A 14313-nucleotide genomic window follows, 5' to 3' on the forward strand; every position below is an offset into this window, starting at 1 on the left:
CTGATGAGCGCTGTCATTTATACTGTCAGTCCAAGGAGACAGGCGACGTTGTGTCCATGAAAAGAATGGTGCATGATGGGACGCCATGCTCCTACAAAGACCCGTACAGCGTGTGTGTCACAGGAGACTGTGAGGTGGGTAATATAGTCAGTGGTGGGAAAAGTACTCACACTTCTTTACTTAACCCATTAAGACCTGAAGCCGATTCTACAAATGTCTTCTAAATCCCAACAGTATTCTGAAAAAAAACTTATGTTTCTATATCAGTAGTGCTCAAACTTTTTCATGTCAAGGACCCCCAAAATGATATGTATTTGGCCGCCGACCCCCATCTCAAATTATCTTGTTCCAGGGACTCCCAGAAGCAAAGAATAGAGTTAAAAATGTTCGCTTTAAACAATATATATTCAAAGATTTGCACGCATTTTTACGATTTTTCAAAAATAGCAGATCTACAAGCTCAGATCTATGAGCTTGTAGATCTGCTATTTTTGAAAGTACCAAAAGTGAAAGTACTCATTATTCAGAATGTCCCGTTTCACAAGTTATCATATGTCTAAAATGTATTAAAATCTTTTGAAAATAGCAGATCTACAAGCTCACAAAGCGTCACGATGAAATGCAACGCGTTGTGAGCTTGTAGACCGGCTATTTTCAAATAGCCAAAGTTTAAATACGGCTGAAGTGGTTAATGTATGTTTTGTAATAATAACCCAAATCTACAAATTAACTAGTAACTAAAGTTTTCTAATCAATGTAGTGGAGTAAAAAGTACAACATTTGACTCTGAGATGTAGTGGAGTAGAAGTAAAAGTATCGAAAATTGGAAATACTACAGTAAAGTAAAAAATACATCAAAATGGTACTTAAGTACAGTGCTTAGTTACTTTCCACCACTGGTAATAGTGACAGAGAGAGAATGAGAGAGGGAGAGAGAGAGAAAACTGAGATAAGTATTTTCAATAGTTTTCACTTTCCCATGTTGGTACAATGGTATTGATTGATTGATTCTATGTGGTAGTACAGAAAAGAGCACATTAGCACTTCACAACATACAGGTTTCAAGTGTACATTATAGCTCATTTTATAAACGAAGGCATTTTGTTGAGTTAAATGCAGAGGATGAATTTGAATAAAGTGCAACTGAACTTTGTTAATCATGTTGCATTTCAGCATGTGGGCTGTGACTACCAGATAGCGTCAGACAAGCAGGAAGACAGGTGTGGAATATGCGGGGGGGACAACAGCAGCTGTAAGATCATCAAGGGAAACTTCACACGCAGCACCAAGAAACAAGGTACAGTAATACATACACGCACGCACTCGCCCGCCCGCACCACACACACACACACACACACACACACACACACACACACACACACACAGGGACGTGCAGAAGGATTTGGAGAGGCAGGGGCTGGAATTTCAAAAGGGCACCTATTGGACTTTACGAACAATTACCATACCTTTAGGCCCAAAAACCCGAGACAGTATCATAACGTGCGTAATGTCCTCAAAGTCACGCACTCAACAAGCTTTGAACTGAGCAGATTGGACCTTCCGTTCCAGAGATAATGGCCAAAACAACTTGAAAACGGCCACTTTTGCCGGTTTTCGATCGCGATTTTCGATTGAGTTTTGGTCATTGTCGCCCGTTTTTCTTTAATAACACAGGCTAGGAAGGTCGTACGGCGACAAACTAGATACCTGAGGAAAGTTCACTTTGAGCTGCATCCAACACATCCACTGCCATTTCCGTCAGCTTTACCGATAGGCCGCAAGGGGCAGTTGAAATTTCTTTTTGGGTTTGAAAAAAAAAAAAAAAAAAAATCAGTCTGGAGAGGGCACTTTTTTACCGACGGGTAAAAGGGCAGGGGCTGAAGCCCCCTTTCATGTCTATGTGTGCACGTGCATGCACACACACACACACACACACACACACACACACACACACACACACACACACACACACACACACACACACACACACTGTGTGTCTACACCAATGTCACCAAGTCAAATTCTTGTATTCACTGGACTTGTTGGATGATATACGTAACTGTGATCCAGACTAGTTACTGGTTTATTAGTCTTGCGTAGCCAGACAACTATTCCACAATAGTGGAATTACACCTCCCGAAATCAGAGGCAGGAAGCTGTCATCTGTTTGTCATTTCCGTATAATTTTTTATTTTTTAATTTCCATTTCTGCTAAGCAGCAAGCTATATATTGTTCGATGATTTTGATTTATATTAGGATACATTTGCGCGACTGTAAAGACGCAACGGAAGTTTCACATCCGTTTTATCGCTTGATCGTCAACAGAGCTTCCGTGCTCCAGACTGAAATTGTGGGAGGCAACAGTCTGGTTATAGTTACTACTACTGGTTTATAGTTTGTTTTTACTGTGTTTTTCTAGGCTTCCTGAAGATCCTTGAGATTCCCAAAGGAGCCAGACACCTGCTTATCCAGGAGTTTAAAGGAACGGCGCACATTCTGGGTAAGAGGAAGTAGTTCTTACATCACATCCTGTGTGAAAGCACAGGTGTCACAAATAAGGAAGGCTGAATGTGAATTCCCCCTCAATTACTCAGAGGTTTAACTAGAAGAGACAAAATACATCAAATGAAAACAAATGAATCGTGTCCCACACGATAACCAAGTAAAGATGATAAATTGCTCAGCTATACAGAAAGAAATTATACTTTTTGGGGAATATTGTGTACATCTTTTGAAATAATAATAATTAAAAACAAAATGTAGGAAACAAAAAATAAAGCGGTATTTACCCACGACCCATCAAAATTCGTCCGCGACCCAAACATGGGTCCCGACCCACTATTTGGGAAAAGTGCAGTAGACAACAACCAAAGCTATTTCATTGACAACATTGCAAAGTACCGCGAAACAAGAGACCTACTGCTGGGATGAGCTGTAGATTTAACTGAAATGTATCCAAAATTATCATCAATGAAACCTGATTAATTTTCCATCGTTAATAAACTGCCATGATGTTGATATGGAAAGGGGACTGTTTTCTAGTTGTTGTTTTTTCTCCTGTGTTAGCGATGAAGGACCAGGAGACGCGACACGTGTTCCTCAACGATGAAAACGATTTCCCAGAAACCCGTGTGGTGATAGAGAAGGGTGTGGAATGGGAATACCATAATGATGATGACCGGGAGTCCATTCAGACCACCGGACCATTAAAATATGGGGTTGTGGTCATGGTAATGCTAATAAATTAGAGGTTACTTGTTCAAATGTTTTTTTTTTGTTGTTGCTTAGATTTGTTTTTTTCTTGACCACAAATGATAAGAATGTTATTTAAATAGCATGTTGTTTAGACAGATGCTAAATTCGATGTATCCTAGTTTTTCCGAGGCACTACAATGTTTTCTTTGCACTCTACTTATGTGACTTATTTGCCTTGTTTGTTGACAAGGGTTCAGGCTTACTGTGATTTCACACACGCAAGTCACTATGGATAAGAGTCTGCTAAAATGCCTGAATTGCAAATGTAAATGACTATTATTAACCAGGTAAAATAGGGCATTGTGGTCATGATAAGATACTAAATGGCACATATTGGATAACTGGATGATTAGCCAATACGTGATTGATGATTGATTAACCAGGTGCAATATTTAGTTGTGTGAGTGAGTGTCAGTTCTAACTACAGCAGCTGTAGATCAAAAAGCTGTCAATAGACCCATATGAGTTAGAGACAAAAAGAAGTCTTTGCATGTTTTAACCCATTTAAACCGGGAGAGCATCTGTGTTATTTTAGAGTTTACAATCATTTTAACCACTTTAACCATATTTTATGCTTTGGCTATTAAAACATAGCAGATATCCAAGCTCATAGCATGTCACTTTGTGCCACGCTATGATGAGCTTGTAGATCTGCAATTTTTTTGTGCAAAGCTTTGAATATATATTCTTTAAAGCAAACATTTTGAACTCCAATCTTTGCTTCTGGGGGTCCCTGGAACAAAAATATTTTTGAGATGGTCTGCGGCCAAATACATATAATTTTGCGGGTCCTTGACATGATAACGTTTGAGCACCACTGATATAGCAACATACGTTTTTCAGAAAACTTTAGAATGGGCCTCGGGTCTTAATGGGGGTGAATCCATCTCCCCTCTGTTAGATCCGTCCTGAAGGTGACGCTAAGGTGACACTGTCCTACAAGTACATCATTCACAAGGAACTGTACTTGTCTATAGAGAGCAACCTACTGCAGGAGGACATGACCTTCTATGAATGGGCGCTGAAGAAATGGTCCATCTGCTCCAAACCCTGTGGAGGAGGTAGGAGAGACACAGTATTTACACCCTGATGAATATCATATCGTTGCTGTCGGGTGGAAACTTTGTATGTCCAAAACTGTTACTTTTTTGGGGGTATTTTCAGCCTTTATTGATAGTATGCAGTGTAGATAGACAGGAAACAGGGAGAGAGAGACGGGGAAAGACACGCAGCAAAGGTCGTCTGGATCGGGATTTGAACCTTCGAGCATTAGAGCCTATATGTAGTTTGCGCCTGGACCGCTAGGCCAGCGGACGCCACAAAACTGTTACTTTTAAGGAAATGGAAAAAATAACCTGTGTTCCAATTTATCCAATGTAGTTATAGGCGGGTGCAGTTATGAAAAAAAAGCACCTTACCCAAAACAAATTGCAACAAAACGTTTTTCAACAGTTTTTTGTAGTATTAGGTGTCCTTAATAACATACTAAAAGTTTACCAAAGTTTGATCACTGGAAAGGTGTTATTTTCAAGATGGCGTCCAAAATGGCCAAAAAATCTTTAAAATAACTCCTTCATTATTTATCCTAGACAAGTACTTTTTGTGTCTAACCCTATGTTTTGGGGGCATAGAAATCCACAGGACTTGTCCAAATTGCAGAGATACATTTAGATAATTGTGAAATCCAATATTTAGTTTTTGACACTCTGAAATGTTCACCCGTTTCAACTAGTTATATTTGTTTTACTGGAACAAGGCTTCAAGATATCCTCAAAACACAACAAAACAATAGTCACAATTTTCAGTCATTCAGAAGGTGGCAGAGAAAGAGAATATTGTCAGTTGATATAGTATTGCTTGCAATATTTAAACATTTTGGATAGCTCTGCGGATCAAATGTGAATCAAACTGTCATCTTGTAGACACAAGATTTTGAAAAACTTTTTTAACACATTAGGAAGGCAATCAGTGTGAGTGTGTAAAAAGGGGTGGCTACGGAGGTTAGTGCAGAGCTGTCAGAACCCATTTCTCTACTGGGTGCCTAGGCAGAGGGGAGTATGAGGGTGGGGTTGTGTGAGGAGGTAAAATGGGGTCTGGTGTAGAGTTTAGTGGGCCTAGGGTTCCCCTCAGGTGGGTACAGGGGAGTATGGGGAGTGGGGGTCACTGGATTGCTCCGTGGGCACTTGGAGCACAGAAGAGTAAAGTTATAGGAGCCAAGGAGACCCTGAGCTTCTCCTCTCCCCCATGTCCGAGGTGCAAAACCTTCAACAGTTGGCTCAGACATGTCCCATTAAAGCTATAGTGGGGCACTTGGGAGCTCAGGACGAGTGCTCATAGGCAGCTAAAGAGAATGGGGCTTGTCAGCCCCTGATGCACGTTGTGCATCGCGATAGCCAAATTCCAATTTTTAAGTGTCCATCCTCAAGTCCTCCACTCCCGCCTAAGCCCTGCCTCCGAGCGAGGAGTCAAGGAGCGTCATTTTGAAGTGATAGCAATTATGACGTGTCACACAGTTGGATTGCTGGACTATTCCAGAGCTCAGAGGATTGTCATGTGGAGGAGGAGAAATTATACGCCACGCATTTCAACAAAGACAGTTCCCCAAACGATACATGAAAGATACACTTGTATCTTGCCAGATTTCACTCCAAGTGGCTTAGGGAGCCTGCGCTCACCTCACGCTGGAGGACAGAGTGAGGAGGAGGCAGAAATGAAGCTTATGCGTTAGGCTGAGAGGAGTATCCCTATGTCGCCTGGCTCACTGGATAGTCCCACTGGTCCCAAGTGGACCTCCATGCTGGCTCCTATGCCCGAGATGGGCACTCGTGAGTGGGCATAGTTAGTGAGGAGGGATGTGAAATTAATTTTGCACTTAAACCCCACACAACTACTACAATCTCAGGAATAAGATGTCTGTGACAAGCAAATCTGAACCCTATCCGGGCACACTCCTCTACCCGCCCTACCCAAGACAGTAGACACTAAATGTTGTGATAGCTCTGTGCTGACTTGACATCCTCTCCAAGCCCATAAGGGGCCATTTCTCCACTGTAATATTTGAGAATTTGGCCAATTTGCTATTAAAAAGGTCTTAAGAGTCATTAAATTGTAACTTTAGAAAGGTGCAGATACCCTGTACTATACTGTATGTTGGTTTGTTTACTGTTGAGTGAGACCCCCAGTTTGGGAACCACTGCCCTAGTGGACTAGGATTATTATTTCATTTCACAATTACAATGTATATGTATATGTGCTTATAACCATGCTTATAACCAATTCCTTTATAATTGAACTTGTAATCACTTGACTATAATTTATATATGCTAATTAGATTTCAAGATTACCAAAACATGGGGTTAGGCACCAACATTACTTGTCTAGGATGAATAATGAAGGAGTAATGGTCTTTTTAAGGAACTGGCGGCGGCCATCTTGAAAATGTTACCTTTCTAGTGGTCCGATTTTGGTAAACTTTTGATATGTTATTAAGTACACCTAATACTACAATAATCCATTGAAAAACCTTTTGTTGCAATTTGTTTTGGGTCAAACCATAACTGCACCCGCCTATTATCATTTAGTCACAAGCTCTTGTCAATACTTTTCATTGGTTTAATATTAATAAAACCCACAGAAAATAGAAAGAAATGTCGTGATGTGGCGCGTTGTGAGCTTGTAGATTGGCTATTTTTGCTACTTTTCTATGACACTTGGCATTCATTTACGGGGAAAAAAATAATATGGAAATATGGAGATACAAGGTTTCTGCCTGACAGCGACGATATTCAAAAACACACGCACACACACACATACTACTTACACACAATCCTTTGTTATATTTATGCATCTATGCATATGGCTGAAAAACTGATCCAGGGTGGGAGATGAGAAGGGAGGTGTAATTGCATCTTCTAGCTGAGTGTATGTATGCTTCTTATTTCCCAATCAAAGCTGATGGATTGACTGATTGCAAAACGTATACCGCCAAAAGTTGTCCTACAGGATGGAGATAATGGCAATTTAATGGTAGTTAGATTAGCTTGCTTGCTTGTGAGTACCGAGGCCAGTAATGATCAAATGACAGTGTGAAGGTAAGTGTTTTTTAATCCTAGTTTCATAATTAAAACAGTGCCCACCTAGCCTGGTTATCAGACTGAAGCTGCGTGGAGCTTGAGTCTGACGTTGGCTTCCAGTGTAAGCGATTACAAGGGGGAGGGGATTAGAATTTCCCGAAACCAATCCTAAGGGATCCCCACCCCCACCTCCGACTCTCATTGGACAATACATTTTGTACCGAATGAATCCTAGGTTCACGTTTACAACACCAGACCAAAAGCCAGTCCACTCAGAGAGTGGGCGGGGTCTATTTTCTGGAACCAGGCTCACTCCATGAGTGATACCATTCACTGTAACCGAACTGGGACTGGGGAGGTTCTGCTTTTCATTACAAAATGGATTCAGAACGTCGGAAGATGCGACGTTGATTGATTGAAATAAAACCATTTGGAAAGCGGGCATTTGGAGAGTGGTTTACTTCTTAAATTGATGTGGTGTATTTTTTTTTCATATCACTATTACATTTCCATCTCTAAATTTGCTAGAAAACAAAATGGCCCGTTTCAACTCTGAGGGCAAAATGGCATGTGCACGTGCCTGAGAGAAACAGAGATAGTGAGTGAGAGAAAGAGAGGGAGAGAGACTACTTAAAGTATGACAGGAGAATAGGGAGACAGACTTGTCAGGAATCATATCAATTTTACATGTACAGTTGGTGATCCGCTTTGTTCTGTCTTGTACAGCACACATTAATATCCTTACTGTCCTTACGAGACCCTTACAGGTTCCATTTGTACACTTTTTGAAGTTAAATGAACACTGCGGATTTTACTGTGTTTGTTCTGTCTTGTTACCAGGGAAACAGTACACACGTTTTGGCTGCAGGCGGAAAGCTGATGGGAAGATGGTCACTCGCACTCTCTGCATGAACATCAACAAGCCCAGGGCCATCAGCAGAAACTGCAACATGCAACCCTGCACGCAACCTGTGTACGCAATGCACTGCACGCGCGCGCGCGCGCACACACACACACACACACACACACACACACACACACACACACACACACACACACACACACACACACACACACACACACACACACACACACACACACACACACACACCCTCATGTAGTAGGATGTAGGATTTCAGGATCTGTTAAATAACGTTAGAGACTAGAATCATGACAGTATTTTGAACACAGACCTAGGATTTGTAGACATGTCACTCACTTCCTCTCCTCCCTCTCTTTCCTCTCATATCCCACCCCTCTCGTCCCCGTCCCCCCCTTCCTGCCTTCCCCTCTCTGACTCTATCCTACATTCCTGCCTTCAATTTTCTTTCACTCTGTGCCTCTCTGTGCTCTCTCTCTCTGACCACCACCCCCTCATCCTATCTCTTCTCTTTCCCGATTAGCTGGCAGACAGGTGAGTGGGGGGAGTGCAGTGCCTCTTGTGGACAGACGGGGTATCAGGCTCGTTGGGTGGGGTGCCAGCAGCCTCAGCCCAGCGGGGAGCAGCGTTCTATCAACAGTAAGATGTGTAACGATGACAGACCAGAAGGCAAGAGGCCATGCAACAGAATCCTCTGTCCTGCAGTCTGGAGAGCTGGGCCCTGGTCCCAGGTAAGGACTTCATACAGACTATAGACTATAGACTAATATGTAATATTAATAATAATAATAACAATAATAATAGTAGTAGTAGTAGTATTCATATAGTGCGCTTCTGACACCCAAGGTTGCTTGAATAGTGTTATCCTCCTATAATTCTACAAAGCTCTGTCCGTGCGGCCCAAAAACTCGATTTTCGCTTTCCCCAAATGTCAGCTGTTTATTAGCGTTTTTGTGTTCGCTCGCTCCCGGGTTGCCAAATCATGTTCGTGAAACAATCGTGGGTGCTCATATCACCCCACGGGTATGGTCTAGTTTATTTATAAAGAACAAAAAAAGGATATTTGTTTTTTTCTAAAATAGTTACAGAAGAAACTCATGACCTGTATAAAATATGAAAGGCAGTGAGAAAAACAATTTAAACATTTAATTATGATTTCTGTGTATCTATGAGTGTATCTATGAGTGTATGTGACTTTCTATATGTATGTCTGGATTTACATGCACATATGTCAGTGTTTGTATACATTTGTGTGTGTGTGTGTGTGTGTGCGTGTGCGTGTGCGTGTGCGTGTGCGTGTGCGTGTGCGTGTGCGTGTGCGTGTGTGTGTGTGTGTGTGTGTGTCTCAGTGCTCAGTAACCTGTGGGAACGGCACCCAGGAGCGTCAGGTTCAGTGTAACAGTCCAGACAACTCAGTGGGGCTCTGCAGAGAAACCAAACCCATCGTAACCCGCACCTGCCAACTCATGCCCTGCAACGGTAAGAAGAATAACAACGGTTACTGCTAATTGATGGGCACAACATTATAACCACATGGACCCTAGTGTCCCTATTCTATGGAGAACATTTGCTGAAAATCTATAAGCTCACAAATTGTAGATTGTCTATTTTAGGCGAAGAGATTCAGTCTAGAGAGAAATACTAGCAGACCTAGTACAGAGCCCAGGGGTACTCTTGTCAACGAAGTATATAGGCAAAGGGGGCAAACACCACTGAGAAATACCACTACTTGATCTAACTGGCTGGTCTAATTGGACTAACCGTGGTGTTTGTTTCCCCCTGCAGGTGACCAGCGGAACTCCATCATCCAATGGCTCTCCAGATCCAATCCTCAGTTCCCAGCTCCCAAGATCTCCTCCAGTAAACAACACCTCCCCTCCTCCTCCTCTTCTTCCTCTTCTCTCGTCTTCATGCCTCCGTCCTGCGGCTGGATTCGAACCCTGTCTCTTTTGCTGGCTGTTGACTGTCTCCTTCACTTCTGAATCTGCAGACTTCTCCACAACAAACTGTTGTGTGTCTCTGTTTAACATCACTGCTTATACTTGTCTGATCACTTTGCATCGCTGCTAACCTCTTTCCATAGATAAACCCTTTAGGGTTTTCTAGGGTGTAACCTAGGCAATACCAACTCTTAAAGGAGGTGCAAGTGATATTTTTTGTCCAAATAAGTGTTAAATAGCTCTACATTCTGATACTAATTATTGCTATACAGTAAGAAAGAAAAACTGGTGCGCTTCCTCTGGATGCCTTCTTGGTTTAGGCAGTGGGTGCTCAGCTATGTATACAAATCAAATCAAAAACCACCTAAGAGGAAAAAGCGGCACTCCAAAATAAATGCTGCAAGACAGTGGCTCAGTTTCTCATTTTATTGCGAGAACGCTAACGCGTTTCGGCCGTAGCCTTCCTCAGAGCAGATTTTAATCTGTTTGTTCAGTAACAGGGGTCTCTCCATCTCTTTAGTAAACAGAAAATACCAGGTTAGGATACCAATTTCATCCAATGAGGAGAGTGAATTCATACAGGACACTGTAATGGACACAAGTAATATTGGAAGTGATGAAACAAAACAAAAATAATTAGCAGACAACATTGGAAATGGAACACTATAAAATTTAAGCTGATAAATGATCTTTGTGGGGTTCTTTTTCCTGATTGGATACAATTGGTATCCCGATAGTGACTATTTATTTTCTGTTTACTAAAGAGCTGGAGAGATGGGGAGACCCCTGTTACTGACAGACTGACACTCTCTAACAACGAGTGTATTTATCTACTACAAAATGTTTCACTTACACCCCCTTTAATACCTGTTAACATACTGTACAGTTATCCAGGCATTCAGGAAACAGCCAAATAAGTTAAAGTTGCTTTGCCTTTAGCCATGAGAGGCTAATGAGCATGTAAGCACATGAGTAACCGGAAGAGTGGGAACCTCACGGCCCCATTCTGTGGCGAAAAATTCCCCGTTAAATCGGGATAATGGACCTGCGCCGCCCCAATAGGTTATTCTAGCACCTGCTCTACCCGTCACCATTATGCCGACGCCGTTATTTGCGCGTGGAGGTGTGCCCGTGGGCGTGTTGCTGCTATATCCCCCACATTGAAATTCTCAACCCACACATGGGTACGGCTTGGGGAGGGGGGATAGTGGATTCTAAAAGCACCCGCTGGTTTATAAAATCACCCGTCAAGTGCACACAGACACTACAATGGCTTTGTGCGTTGGACCATGAGCCATGTTGCCAGCCTTGGAGAGAAATAAGCAACCGCAGTCCGCAGGTCTATGAAAACAAAAAGAAGCAACTAGCCACATGAGCACTTCAAACTACTAACTAGAGCTTTCATATCCCCTAAATATTTCAGCCTGGCTCGACTAATAATTGACAAATTAGACCCAGCCCAGCCCGTCAGTCATTTTTCTAAAGAAGCCTTATTTCTCATTAAATCTTGGTAATTCGTTAAGAACAGGAGTCATTCTACCCTAACAGTCTATATTTTATTTAAAAAACAGCTTGGAGCAAATAGGGCTATATAAATATATACACTTCCCCATAACCATTTTAAAAATGATTATGGTTATTCTATGAAATATATGTTTCATAGAATAACCGTAATCATTTTTGCAATGGAGAAATCACAATGTTACCTTCTGGCCGCTGCCTGTGCTTTCATTTGAAGAAGTAATCCAACATTTACTTTGAGGTGAAAAAGACATGAAGAAAGTTCTGAAGATCCATTATTTATGTCATGTTATGGTTTAAACTTTAAAGGGAGCTCTCTACTGCTGCGTCATGACAAGACAGTGATTGATTTGACCTAGGCTACTTTAGCGTTGCGCTGCCCTGTTGATTAATTATTTGGCATCAGCTGTGTAGGAATATATAACTATTTTAAATGGCTTTCATATACTCTTGGGGATCTGACTAATATGACAAGTTGCTTATTGTGAACACAATAGCCTACGCTACAAATTAATTAATATGTGAATTTATTTGGATGTAAAAAAAACGTAGACCCAGCTCAGCCGGTGCCGACGGGCCGGGTCGGGTCCCGTTGGGTTTGGGCTAAAATCTTAAGCACTTACATTTTTTATAAGATGATCGGATCATAGTGTGATTTTCATTTTGGCTGCTGTCTCATTAAACCCATGCTGCGGGACGTGCGGGTGAATATTATATTATAGCCTATATTATATATATTAGCCTGCTATATTATTATTATATTCCCCGCGTAAACGCTACGTTCATGACCCCCCAAAATAACCATATTTGAACTGGGGACCCCCCCATTTTGTTTGACTCGGTTCCACAGATAAATATTGTGAAAATAGCAGATCTACAAGCTCGCCAGGCGTTGGGTGCTCCATTGTGGTCTCGACCCACAGGTTGAGAACCACTGCATTAAAAGCTCCAAGCAAGTTACATGTCTAGTAGGCTATGTTGTTGACCACGTAATGTAATGTTTTTGGTTTAGTGATAGGCTACTCCGTGGCGCGCGCGCGCCTCATTGTATGCTGTCCAAAATAACAGATCTGTAAGCTGTCGACACGACATGATGCAGCGCCGTTGATAGCTTGTATGTCTGTTATTTTGGGTAGGTAGGCGACGCACATACGCATCGCAGCAATGTGTCTGGGTTTGAGAGGCTTTGATTGATGTAAACTTAAAATTTAGCTCTGTTCGGGATTACTGAACAAAGGTGGATGATGAAAGATAACGGGGACAATATGGATGTAAGTTAACTTTAACTGCGTCACTTCAGAGGAAACTATGGAGCAACTTCAGAGATGTTTACACACCCCTGGAATCCATTAGAACGGTGGAAATAGAACGATAACAGCCAACGTGAGTACATAGGCTATAGACCTTTCCTAAAACTGTCCAATTTATTATACCCATGTGCTACTGTTTGTCTGTGTACCACGTAGGAGCGTTGTCGCAACATGATGTAATTAATTATTTGGGAGCAGCCAGTGTGTACCAATAGTATACATATTTTAAATGGCTTTCATATACTATTCCGGATCTGACTAATATGACAAGCTTATTGTGAACACAATAGGCTACAAATTAATATAAAAATGTATTTGGATAAAATTAAAAAAAAGAAGGAAAACAAGCCCAATGTGGCTTATAATAATCAGACCAGGCAACAGTGCAGACAGGTAGATAGGCTAGAGCATATATTGGATCGGGATGACGGCTAGCGCAGTCTTCTCTTAAAGGCAATGGCTTCTGGCACGGTGATTGGTTTTATCATTGTAACGCCCAAACCACACCTATGCATAATGTAACGGGTAGCTCAGGTGTTTGGCGGGTCACGGGGGTGCCATAGAATACCGAATTTTGCGGGGAAACGCCTCTTGCCTAGTCCGAAATCCCTAATTAGTGGTTTGTTCAAATGTCCCTGGGAATAGGGCCCTCAATGTTAAATCGGCATTTTTTTCCGAAATGTAAAAAAATAAAGAATTTGGAAAATGTTTTGAAGTAATGTGAAGTAAATATGATTTGAACTTGCTTAAACATTTGATATTTAAGGACTAATATTTCTACAATTGCTATAAATTGCAAAAAAAAAAAAAAAAAAAACTGTGGCTAGCCAGTCATTAGGGTTATAAACAAGAAGTTCACGGGTACATTTAGGTCTGATAATGATGTACCGTGCATCTTCAAATCATGTGTACAAATCATGTCCACTTTACATTACATTAGATTTCCAAATTCATTTTTTTTTACATTTTGGAAAAAATAGCCAATTTCACATTGAGGTGCCCACAATGTTTACGTGCCCACTCTTCCTGTGAAGCTTTACATTAGCTTACATGCCAATATAGCCTCTTATGACTAAATACATGAAAACTTGTAAGCAAACATATAGTATTAGCTCACATGCTGGTATCACTGCACAGTAAAAATCCTCCGTGTTCATTTAAAACTGTAGGCCTAAGTGGATTTTCTTTTTTAAATAAGTGTTAAATGTATCTATATTAGGAATAGGAAACATTGCTAGTTTTGTTCAGTAACAGGGGTCTCCCTATCTCTACAGCTCCTTAGTAAACAGAAAATCCATTTTCAGGTCAGGATACCAATTTCATAGGAGAGGGA

General features: G+C 41.4%; 1 protein-coding gene across 1 annotated transcript in view; it reads left to right on the forward strand.

Moving 5' to 3' along the window:
• The window catches only part of LOC308089903 (A disintegrin and metalloproteinase with thrombospondin motifs 2-like), a 61932-nt gene that overhangs the window by 39961 nt on the left and 7658 nt on the right, over positions 1–14313 (forward strand). The window contains exons 15-23 of the mRNA XM_080434859.1: positions 1–134; positions 1174–1297; positions 2421–2501; positions 3068–3231; positions 4158–4317; positions 8170–8302; positions 8733–8940; positions 9559–9688; positions 9995–10069. Of these exons, the coding sequence (XP_080290985.1) occupies positions 1–134; positions 1174–1297; positions 2421–2501; positions 3068–3231; positions 4158–4317; positions 8170–8302; positions 8733–8940; positions 9559–9688; positions 9995–10069 (1209 nt within the window). The remainder of the gene's footprint in view (positions 135–1173; positions 1298–2420; positions 2502–3067; positions 3232–4157; positions 4318–8169; positions 8303–8732; positions 8941–9558; positions 9689–9994; positions 10070–14313) is intronic.

Source organism: Gymnoscopelus braueri (assembly GCF_963280865.1).
Source record: "Gymnoscopelus braueri genome assembly, chromosome: 8".
NCBI lineage: Eukaryota > Metazoa > Chordata > Actinopteri > Myctophiformes > Myctophidae > Gymnoscopelus > Gymnoscopelus braueri.